Source organism: Rhinopithecus bieti, unplaced genomic scaffold (assembly GCF_001698545.2).
Source record: "Rhinopithecus bieti isolate Rb0 unplaced genomic scaffold, ASM169854v2 scaffold_26532, whole genome shotgun sequence".
Lineage (NCBI taxonomy): Eukaryota > Metazoa > Chordata > Mammalia > Primates > Cercopithecidae > Rhinopithecus > Rhinopithecus bieti.
Genome location: NW_016812934.1, coordinates 211,821 through 223,297, shown reverse-complemented (window position 1 = coordinate 223,297; position 11,477 = coordinate 211,821). Strand labels below are relative to the sequence as shown.

Genomic DNA, 11,477 nt, shown 5'->3' with positions numbered 1-11,477 from the left:
CTTGCTCTGTTGCCCAGGCTGGAGTGCAGTGGCGCGATCTCGGCTCACTGCAAGCTCCGCCTCCGGGGTTCATGCAATTCTCCTGCCTCAGCCTCCCAAATAGCTGGGACCACAAGTGCGTGCCTCCACGCCCGGCTAATTTTTTTGTATTTTTAGTAGAGACGGGGTTTCACCGTGTTAGCCAGGATGGTCTTGATCTCCTGACCTCGTGATCTGCCCGTCTCTGCCCCTCAAAGTGCTGGGATTACAGGCGTGAGCCACTGCGCCCGGCCCATAGTGAGAACATTTTACAAAAAATGAACAAAATTAGCCGGGCATGGTGGCACTTGCCTGTAGTCCCAGCTACTTGGGAGGCCGAGGTGGGAGGATTGTTTGAGCCTTGGAGGTTGAGGCTGCAGTGAGCCGTGACAGATGCTACTGCATTTCAGCCTGGGTGATAGAGACCCTGGCTTAAAAAATTAAAATTTAAATTAAAAAAAAAAAGCTATGCTACTAGAGGGGAATGCTGAACCCAGTTAGGATCTCAGAAGGATTTCAGGTGAAACCGCCCGAACTTTCGTGGGCAGGGTGGGGCTTTCTCCACCTGGGATTTTCTCAAATCCTCTTTGTCACCATTCATTACCAGGAGCAGCTTGACACCCTCTGGTCCCTCTGCTCTCGGGAAATGAACCTCCTAGTTTCACCCTCTAACTGTCCCTCTCCGCCTTCCTGCAGTCCTTACCCATCGGCTTGTATCTCAGTTTCAAAGTGGAGAGAGAGGACAGTGGAGAGTGGGAAGACCCTAGGAAGCTCCCCGGGAGCTGTACCTTTAAGGGCAGGGGCGGGGCGAGTCTTCTGGGGCGTGTCCCGAGGGGGCGTGTCCCGAGGGCGTGGCCGGGACCGGGGCAGGGCGAGCTGGGGCGGGCCCGGACGGGAAGAGTAGGAGCCCGTACGCTGCAGCAGGCGGGGCACCCGGGCTGGCGGCTTCGCTGGCGGAAGGTCGGGCCGGCGGCCAGGGACCTGGAAGGCTGCCAGGACCTGCGACGTCGAGGTTCGGAGTTTGCGTGTCCCAGGCCCGGCCCGAGTAAGAAAAAGCCGCCTCCCCGCAAGGCCGGAGGAACCGGGCGCCCCGAGTTCGACTTCTCAACCTCCGTCCGGATCGGGAAACGGAGCACGGAAATGTTCCTGAGGTCTCTTCCCTGGAAAGCGCAGCCCCGATTTCCCGCCCCAGACCCTTAGCAGGTCGGCGACCATCCGAGCGCTAGACATAGGCCCACGTGTACAGAGGACGCTGAGTAAATGCTCACTAGTGAATCAGTAAAATAAATCGGCGGCAAAGAGAGACGACACGCATGCTGATCTTCAGGTGTTGGGGACACCAGGGAGGCGAGCATTTATTGTGCTCTTATTGTATACCCCGTCGGCCAGCATTTGTGTCCATTTTACACATGAGGAATAAGAGGCTCGGAGAGGTGAAGTATCCTTAAGGCCACACAGATAGTAAGTGGCTGAGACGAATTTGAAACCAGGGGTGTCCTGTTTCAACTTGGTGCCAAATAGAGTAACTCGGACTCCACTTGGAGGGGTTCAGGAGAACCACAGAAGAGGAAGGGCCGTGTCTTCCGTGGACAGGTAAGGAACCGTGGCTGGGACAGGCGCCTTTCTGATCTCTCTTCCCCTCCCTACCTCCTCTCCCTCCCCTCAGGCTGCCAGTACATTGAGAAACACCTGTGCAGACTTAAAGAAAAAAACGGTTTTATGGGGTTTGGTTTCCTGATTGCAAAAATAAGACATACTCACCGTAGAACACATGAAAAAGCCAAAACAGGAAATTTAGTTTGCTGAGGACTTTTGTTTTTCCAGTTTAATTCCTTTGAAATAAATTGAAGCCATTTTGGCCCTGGGCTTGAGGGAAGAGGCACATGGTAGTGACCAGCCCAGCCCCACTGCTAACCGGCTGTCTCTGAGCAACTCACTTCCCTCTTGCCCTTAAGTTCCCTGTCGGAGGGGCTGTGGGCTCTGTGACCCTCTTGCTGTGTGACCTTCGGCGGGTTACAGAATTCCTCTCCTGGGCATGGTGGCTCATGCCTGTATTCCCAGCACTTTGAGAGGTCGAGGTCGGCAGATCACTTGAAGCTCAGAGTTCGAGACCAGCCTGGCCAACATGGTGAAACCCCATCTCCATTAAAAATACAAAAATTAGCTGGGCATGGTGGTGAGTGCCTGTAATCCCAGCTACTCAGGAGGCTGAGGCAGGAGAATCACTTGCACCTGGGAGGCATTGGTTGCAGTGAGCCGAGATCGTGCCACTGCACTCCAGCTTGGGTGACAGAGCAAGACTCCATCTGAAAAAACAAAAAAACAAAACAAAAAAACTCCTCTGAGCCCCTGTCCCTGTTGTGCAGGGTGCGGGGGTGACATTTCCAGAATTGTTCTGAGGACTGGATGAGGGAGGCATGGTGCAGGGAGGAAACAAGCCTGGCTTCACTTCTCTGTGCCTCAGTTAGTTCATCTGTGAAATGGAATGGTAATGCTACCCCCTCTCAGCATGTTGTGAGGATAGAATGAGGTCATCCATGTAAAGCTTGGCTCCTTGTAAGACACAGAATAACAGCATTGCTTAGTGGGCTCCATAAAATGTGGTGGGCAAGCCTCTCTAGGTCTCAAACTGGTGGCCTAGAGGCCAAGTCCACCCCTAGAAGTAGAGTTTGTTTTGTTTTGAGGGCTTCTGCAATCCCGCCCACTGCCCATTTCCCACATGTATGTCACCCAGCTGGCCCCAGAAGCCTGAGACTCTGAATCTTGGTTCAAGTCCCTAGTCCCTTGCAGCCCTGACATTCTGGCCTCAGGCTGGGGGTCAGGTGGGACAGGGTAGGTTTTCATGGGGGCTCAGGAAGAAGGGTGTATCTGATCTGCACACTGAATAGGCAGGGCCTTGGGTCCCTCCAGTGAGACTATGCAGAACACGGTTTCTCCATCAGCTTTCCTTTGCTGATGGGAGGCAGGAAGGCAGTTCCTTAACTGAGAAAGTCTTCCGGCCCCTTTTGCTGGGTCCATGGGTTTTCAGTGACATTGTCCCCCCTTCTCACTCCCACCTTGCAGGCCACCGGAGCCGCCAGCTGTTTGGAACTGAGCTACTGCAGAAAGGGAAGTGGAGAGTGAGGGCCAGGCCCCGTGGGGGCGGATGGCCGGCAGATGGCTGGATCTGCGCTGGGCACTGACTGTGCTTTGTGTGCTGCTAATGGCGGAGACAGTGTCTGGGGCTAGGGACTCGTCTACAGGGGCTCACATTAGCCCTCAATTTCCAGCTTCAGGTGTGAACCAGACCCCCGTGGTAGACGTGAGTATCCTGATAGGAACCTGGGGTTGGATGGGGCTGTGTTCCTCCAATCGATAAATATCTGTTGAGCATCTGCTATGTGCCAGGCACTGACCACAGCCTGGGATATACCAGGGAACAACACAGACAAAACTCACTACTCTCAAGGAGCTGACAGTCTCCTGAATAGACAGATCAAGAAGTAAATGTATACACTTTGGGAGGCTGAGGCCAGGAGTTCGAGACCAGCCTGGCTATGGTGTCAAAACCCTGTATCTCCTAAAAATACAAAAACTAGCCGAGCGTGGTGGCGGACGCCTGTAATCCTCAGAACCCTGAGACAGGAGAATTGCTTGAACCCGTGAGGTGGATGTTGCAGTGAGCCAGGATTGTGCCACTGCACTCCAGCCTGGGCAGCAAAGCAAGACTCTGTCTTAACAAAAAAAGAGAAGTAAGCATATACATTTCAGGTGGTGATGTGCTAAGTGCCCCGCACACAATTGCTAAAGTGGTATGGGGGACGGCGTGAGCATTTCCAAATATTTCAGATTGAGCGGTCACAGATGATCTTTGAGGCAAGCCACTGAATGGAGAGAGGAAACCACCTACATAGACACCCCAGGGAAGAGCATTCTGGGCAAAGGGAACAGCAAGTACAAAGATTCTGGAGCAGGAACAAGCTTAGTGTGTTCCCGGAACAGCAGGGAGGCTAGAATGGATGGAACAGAGCAAGTGAGAGGAAGAATGTTAAGAGAGGAGGATGGAGAGGTAATGGCGGGCAGATTACAAAAGGCCTTACAGGCTGCGGCTAGGAGATGAGAATTGTTTTGCGGTAGTGGGGAGCCAATGGAAGATTTTAAGCAGAGGGCACCAAAATCTGTGTTAGTCAGAGTTCTCTAGCGGGACAGAACTAATAGGATAGATGTATATATAAAGGGGAGTTTTTTAAGGAATATTGACTCACATGATCACAGATGAGGTCCCACAATAGGTCATCTGCAAGCTGAAGAGCGAGGAAGTCAGTCTGAATCCCAAAACCTCAAGAGTAGGGAAGCCGACAGTGCAGCCTTCAGTCTGTGGCTGAAGGTCCAAGAGTCCCAAAGCTGAAGAACTTGGAGTCTGATGTTCGAGGGCAGGAAGCATCCAGCACGGGAGAAAGTTGCAGGCCAGAAGACCAAGCTAGTCTAGTCTCTCCACATTCTTCTGCCTGCTTTTATTCTGGCTGTGCTGGTAGCTGATTAGATTGTACCCACCCAGATTGAGGGTGGGTCTGCCTTTCCTAGTCCACTGACTCAAATTTTTTTTTTTTTTTTTTTTTTTTGAGAACAGTTTCACTCTATACCCAGGCTGGAGGCAAAGGCTGGCGATCTCAGCTCACTGCAACCTCTGCCTCCTGGGTTCAAGCAATTCTCATGCACAGCCTCCCGAGTAGTTGGGATTACAGGTGCACACCACCACACCTGGCTAATTTTTTTGTATTTTTAGTAGAACCAGGATTTCACCATGTTGGCCAGGCTGGTATTGAACTCCCAGCCTCTCTCTTTCTCCCAGTGGTGGGAGAAAGAGAGCAGTCGTGGATGACTCCAGGTTTCTGGCCTGATCAGCTGAGGGTCTGCTGGTGCTGTGATTTGAATGGAGAGCAATGAAGGAGGACCAGTGACGACGCTGGAGTTAGAGGCAAGAGGCCTTCCTCCCAGGGCAGGGAGGGCACAGCCCATTGAGACGGGCTACAGAGAACTTACATCTTTCCGCTCCGATGTCTGTAAGGGGAGCAGAGGAGGTCACAGCGGATCTGGAGTGAAGGAACAAAAGCAGGGGACTGCTCAAGATGACCCCCTGGAGTCCCCTGTAACTGCCAGGGGCTGGAGTTCTCGCCATTTCTTCAGCAGGAATCCCAAACTCAAACTGATGGGCTGAGAGCATTCAACGCCCACAGCAACTTTATGAGGCTGCAAAGTGCCTTCAAGTCCACCCTCTGAAGCAGGCAACAGGCAATTAAGCCCATTTTACAGATGGGAAGGTGGTTTGTGGTTACTGTGGTTATAAAATTGAGTACCCCCTCTTGGAGCGTGCTCCTTGGGGGCAGGAAAACTGGGAGATCATACCAGATCATTGTGCCAGATAATCTCTCCAAGTTATTGAGTACTTACGTCAGCCCTTTGCTCACAAGTCCTCCCCTAAACCCTATGAGGTGGGAGGTGCTATAGATGAAGGCTCCGAGGTTCAGGGAGGTGAAGGTGGCCAGGAGGAAAGTGGCAGAGCCAGGTTGAGAACTCTTGGCTGCTTCATGCTAAATCTGTCCCCTTCCCCTCTAGTCCACCGCCTCCCAGGACAGATGGGCCAGCTGCCTTTCTGGAAGTCCCCACCATCCAGGGAGCCTGCAGGCTGGGAAAGGCCCCTCCAGCCCCTTACCTTAGGTCCTTTTCAAGTAGTCATTATGCAACAAATATTTATTGAGCACCTACTGTGTGCCAGGGCCTGTGCCACGTGCTGAGGGGATAGCAGGAAGCAGAGAGACCTGGTCCCTGCCCCCCTGGAGCTTATACTCTAGTGGGGTCATGGATGAGAAGCAAGTTGACAAATCATTCCACAGGGTGAGGGGGAGGGGGACGCTGCTCTGCTTAGGCTATCATGGAAGGCCTCCCTGAGGACAGGACATTTTGACCAAGACCTGAATGGCTTATGAAGATCCAGGGGAAGTGAGGGAACAGTAGATGCAAAGGCCCTGGGGCAGGAACAGAATGACAGATTTTGCAAAGTGGCTGGAACAGTGAACAAGGGAGAAGGAAGGGAGACCAGGCAGGAGAGAACAGGGGCCAGATCATACAGGGCCCTGGGAACCACTGCAGAGTTGGCTATCAGTGAGAGGAAGGTGGGAGCCACGGGAGGCTTTAGAGCACAGGAAGATGTGATCTGACATAAGTTTTTATAAGAATTCCAAGGCATTGAGTCCGTTACCCTTTCCCGTCCAGCCTGACCCCTGTGTGCACCTCTCTGGGTTTCCTGGGACTGAGTTAGTGATGCAGGAAAGAGGGTGGGAAGAACTGGAAGGAAGTGAAGTCACCCCCTCTTCCCCACACGCAGAACAATCCCACCTTCCTCTGTCTCTCTTGAGCAGAGAGCTGGGGAGGGGTCCTGAGGGACCTGGGGGAGGGCTGTGCAGCTCGGGGAGGGCGGAGTGAGGCAGACTGTACAATAATGTGATTTGGGAGGCCAGATTTGGGGGAGCTGCCTTGCTGACTCATTCTGCTGTCAGCGAGATGGGGTGACACCCCGCATCCTCCCTGGCTGACCCCGAGGACAGGGAGGAGGGAGGGGAGGAAGATAGTGAGAAGGCAGGAAATGGAGGCTGCCCCTGCCCAGTTGGGCAGTTTCCTCAGGAGCTGTAGCAGGTAACTTTTAGCAGATGGAGCTGAGTTTGGAGCCACTTCTCAGTGGTGGGCTGTGTGCTCCTGGGCAAGCCACTTTGCCTCTGTGCCTCAGTTTTCTCATCTGTGAAGTGGAAATAATCGTGCCAACCTCCTGGGTCTCTGATGAAGACTGAATGAGTGAGATGATGCCCAGCACAGTGTGCAGCACGACTGTTAGGAGGGCCTGCTCTTCCAGGCACTGTGCGAGACTTTGGTGGGAGGGACAGATAAACAAGTCTATGATCCTGCCCGGGTACGGTGGCTCACACCTGTAATCCCAGCACTTTGGGAGGCTGAGGCACGTGGATCACTTCAGGCCAGGAGTTCGAGACCAGCCTGGCCAAAATAGCAAAACCATCTCTACTAAAATACAAAAATTACCTGGTCATGGTGGTGGGCACCTGTAATCCCAGCTACTCGGGAGGCTGAGGTAGGAGAATCTCTTGAACCCATGAGGTAGAGGTTGCAGTGAGCTGAGATCACACCACTGCCCTCCTGCCTGGGTGATGGAGTGAGACTCCATCTCAAAAAAGGAAAAAAAATAAAAAGTAACTGGGAGGGCCTACTAGGCTGGGAGTAGTCAGGGAGGGCTTCCTGTAAGAAGTGTCCTGGGACCAAGAATTGGATGGTGAATGTGGATTAACTAGAACGAAAGGAGCTGTGGCACCAAGCAGAAGGAACAGCATGTGCAAAAGCTGGACCAATGCCAGGAGGGTCTGGGCATTCCAGGACCTGACAGCTGACCAGACGAGCTTTACTGGAGACTGACAAGGGCAGAACACAGGGACCAAAAACAGGCAAAGGAGGGCTCTTCAGCAGCTGGAGGAGGGAGCACTTTAGAAAGAGCCCCTGTGGTAAGACTGAGGGTAAGAGGCCGAATGAGAACCTCTGCAATTGTTCTTCGTGGTGGTGGAGATGGAAGGAAGGGATGAATTCAAGCATTGTTTAAGAGAGAAAAATTTTGGGCCAGGCTTGGTGGCCCATCCCTGTAATCCCAGCACGTTGGAAGGCCAAGGCGGGAGGATCGCTTGAGCCCAGCAGTTTGAGACTAGCCTGGCCAACATGGCGAGACCCCTTCTCAACAAAAAATTTAAAAATTAGCCTCGTGTGATGCACACCTGTGGTGTCAGCTACTCAGGAGGCTGAGGTAGGAGACTGCTTGAGCCTGGGTGGTTGAGGCTGGAGTGAGCTGTGATCATGCCACTGCACTCCAGCCTGGGTGACATAGACAGAACCTGTCTCAAAAATAAATAAATAAATAATTAAAACTTAGATGATGATAATGCAACTTTTTAAAATTTTTTTTTGGAGACGTAGTTTCGCTCTTGTTGCCCAGGCTGGAGTGCAATGGCGCAATCTCAGCTCACTGCAATCTCCGCCTCCCCGGTTCAAGCGATTCTCCTGCCTCAGCTTCCCAAGTAGCTGGGATTACAGGTGCCTGCCACCACACTCAGCTTTTTGTATTTTTAGTAGAGACAGGGTTTCATCATGTTGGTCAGGCTGGTCTCGAACTCCTGACCTCAGGTGATCTACCTGCCTCTGCCTCCCAAAGTGCTGGGATTACAGGTGTGACCCACTGCGCCCAGCCTATTTTTTTTTTTTTTCTTTTTTTTGAGACAGAGTCTCACTCTGTTGCCCAGCCTGGAGTACAATGGTATGATCTTGGCTCACTGCAACCTCCGCCTCCCAGGTTCAAGCGATTCTCATGCCTCCGCTTCCCAAGTAGCTGCGATTACAGGCGCCCGCCACAATGCCCGGCTAACTTTTTGTATTTTTGGTAGAGACAGGGTTTCACCATGTTGATCAGGCTAGTCTCAAACTCCTGACCTCAGGTGATCCACCTGCCTTTGCCTTCCAAAGTGCTGGGATTACAGGTGTGACCCACTGTGCCCAGCCTATTTTTTTTTTGTTTTCTTTTTTTTTTTTTTGAGACAGAGTCTCACTCTGTTGCCCAGCCTGGAGTGCAATGGTGTGATCTCGGCTCACTGCAACCTCCTCTTCCTGGGTTCAAGTGATTCTCCAGCCTCAGCCTCCTGAGTAGCTGGGAACACAGGCGCACGCCACCACACCCAGCTAATTTTTATATTTTTAGTGGAGAAGGAGTTTCACCATGTTGGCCAGGCTGGTCTCAAACTCATGGCCTCAAGCACTGGGATTACAGATGTGAGCCACCATGCCTGGCCTCCATGGCCTTATCCCGTTCTTATCTAGGCATGTGGGTGTTATTGCCCCCATTGTTCAGAGGAGAAAACTGAGGTTAATTTACTTGCCCAAGATCACTCACCTCGAAGGATGCAAATTAGAATTTCAACCAGGCAGTTTCATGAGAGAGGAGGCTCAGTAGGGGGAGCTGTACTGCCTCCCAATATACTATTGTTCTTCCCAGAGGAGGAAATGGCAGCCCGCCTGCTTCCCTGGCCCCCATTTAGTGTCTTCCCTCCTTGTGCTGGGCAGGACCCTCTTTATCAGAAACCCCTTCGGTGACTTTATCTCCCTGGGAAATTCCTGGGCCCCAGCAAAGCCACAGGCCCAGGCTTAGGGCAAGACTGAAACCCTCCCCCCAGCAGTATGGAAGGAGCCCAGTTGACTTTTGCTTTTGGGTGGGAGCTGGGGATGGGATAAGGGAATCTCAGGACAGGAACTTGAGACTTGCTTCTGCATTTTTTGGTGGGAATAGTTGATGGAGATTCCCAAGCCTGGGTTGGGATGTGCACACCATCACTCCAGCCTGGGGCACAGACTTTTTCTGTAAAGAGCCAGATAGTAGGGCCGGGTGTGAGCTCACATTTGTAGCTCCAGCCACTTAGGAGGTTGAAGTCAGGGGAATTCCTTAAGCCCAAGAGTTGGAGGCTGCAGGGAGCTGTACTCAGGCTTCTGCACTCCAGCCTGGACAACAGTGAGACCTTGTCTGAAAAAAAAAAAAAAGAGAGAGAAAAAAGACCAGGCACAGTGAACACACCTATAATCCCAGCACTTTGGGAGGCTGAGGCTGCACTTTGGGAGGCTGAGGCTGCACTTTGGGAGGCTGAGGCAGCACTTTGGGATCACTTGAGGCCAGGAGTTTGAGAGTAGCCTGACCAACATGGTGAAACCCCTTCTCTTCTAAAAATAAAAAAATTAGTCAGGCGTGGTGGCACATGTCTGTGATCCCAGCTCCTCCAGAGGCTGAGGTAGGATAATCATTTGAACCCAGGAGGCAGAGGTTGCAGTGAGCTGAGATCTGACCACTATACTTCAGCCTGGGCAACAGAGCAAGACTCCGTCAAAGAAAGAAAGAGAGAGAGAGAGAGAGAGAGAGAAAGAGAAAAAGGAAGGAAAGGAAAGAGAGAAAGAGAAAAGAAACGAATAGGAACTAGACAGTAAATATTTTCAACTTTGTGGGCCGCATGGTTTCTACAACTACTCAGTGCTCTCACAGTGCCCAGGCAGCCACAGATTGTATGTCAATGAATGGGTGTGGCTGTGCCCCAGTAAAATATTTATGGACATGGAAATTTGGATTTTATATAATTTTACATGTCATGAAAAATTCTTCTTTTGACTTAATGTCTCCCAACCATTTAAAAATGTAAGAATCATTCTTGGCTTGCAGGCTGTGCATAACCAGATGGCGGGCTAGATGTGGTCCAGGGGCCGACGTTTGCTGACCCTTGGCTTACCCATGTGTTAAAGGGGAATCATTCCATTTGCCTCACAGGAGTGTTGGAAAGACTACACGAAATCACTTAGTCATTCAAACAGCCATTAACTCAAATATATTAAGCCCCTACTATGGGCCAGTCTCAGGGCAAATACAAGAATGCAGACAAAAAAAAATTCAGGCCAGGTTTGGTGGTTCATGCCTATAATCCCAGCACATTGGGAGGCTGAGGTGGGAGGATGGTTTGAGGCCAGGAGTTCGAGACCAGCCTAGGCAACGTAGCGACACCTCCATCTCTACAAAAAATATTTTTAAAAAAATTAACTGGGTGTGGTGGTGTATGTCTGTAGTCCCAGCTACTTGGTAGGCAAAGGCAGGAGGATCACATGCGCCCAGGAGTTCGAGGCTGAAGTGAGCCATAATTGCCCCACTGCACTCCAGCCTGAGTGACAAAGCACCCTGTCTCTAAAATAATAAAATTCAGTAAACAAGGAAATGAACAAAATAAAGATTGTGATAACTTCTATGAATGCAGAAAACTGGGTGTTAATAGTGGAGATAGGGGTAATAGCTACTTTACATGGACAGTCTTTGAGGAGGGCAAATTTGAACACCTGTAATCTCATTTGATTCCTTTATCAATGGGGTTGGTATAATTAGTCCCATTTTACTAATGAGACTGAAGCTCAAAGAGAGGAAGGGAATTGCTACAGACAGTGGAGCTGGTTGGGCGCGGAGGCTCACACCTGTAATCCCAGTACTTTGGGAGGCTGAGTTAGGTGGATCACTTGAGGTCATGAGTTCAAGACCAGCCTGGCCAACACAGTGAAACCCCATCCTTACCCAAAATGCAAAAATTAGCCAGGTGTGATGTTGCTTGCATGTAGTCACAGGTACTCAGGTGGCTGAGGCAGGAGAATCACTTGAACCCATTAGGTGGAGGTTACAGTAAGCCAAGATTGCACTACTGTACTCCAGCCTAGGCGACAGAGGGAGACTCGGTCTCAAAGGAGAAAAAGGGGCTGGGCATGGTGGCTCACACCTGTAATCCGAGCACTCTGGGAGGCCAAGGCGGGTAGATCACTTGAGGTTAGAAGTTCAAGACCAGCCTGGCCAACGTGGCGAAACC

At 51.4% G+C, this 11,477-nt stretch overlaps 1 protein-coding gene across 2 annotated transcripts in view; it reads left to right on the top strand.

Annotated features, from left to right (window-relative positions):
- Nucleotides 1-895: 895 nt before the first annotated feature.
- The window catches only part of SLC8B1 (solute carrier family 8 member B1), a 35,585-nt gene continuing 25,003 nt past the window's right edge, over nucleotides 896-11,477 (top strand). For both annotated transcript variants that reach the window (XM_017847345.1, XM_017847343.1), the window contains exons 1-2: nucleotides 896-1,611; nucleotides 3,082-3,319. In XM_017847345.1, coding sequence (XP_017702834.1) covers nucleotides 3,164-3,319 — 156 coding nt within the window. In that variant the 5' untranslated portion in view covers nucleotides 896-1,611; nucleotides 3,082-3,163. The remainder of the gene's footprint in view (nucleotides 1,612-3,081; nucleotides 3,320-11,477) is intronic.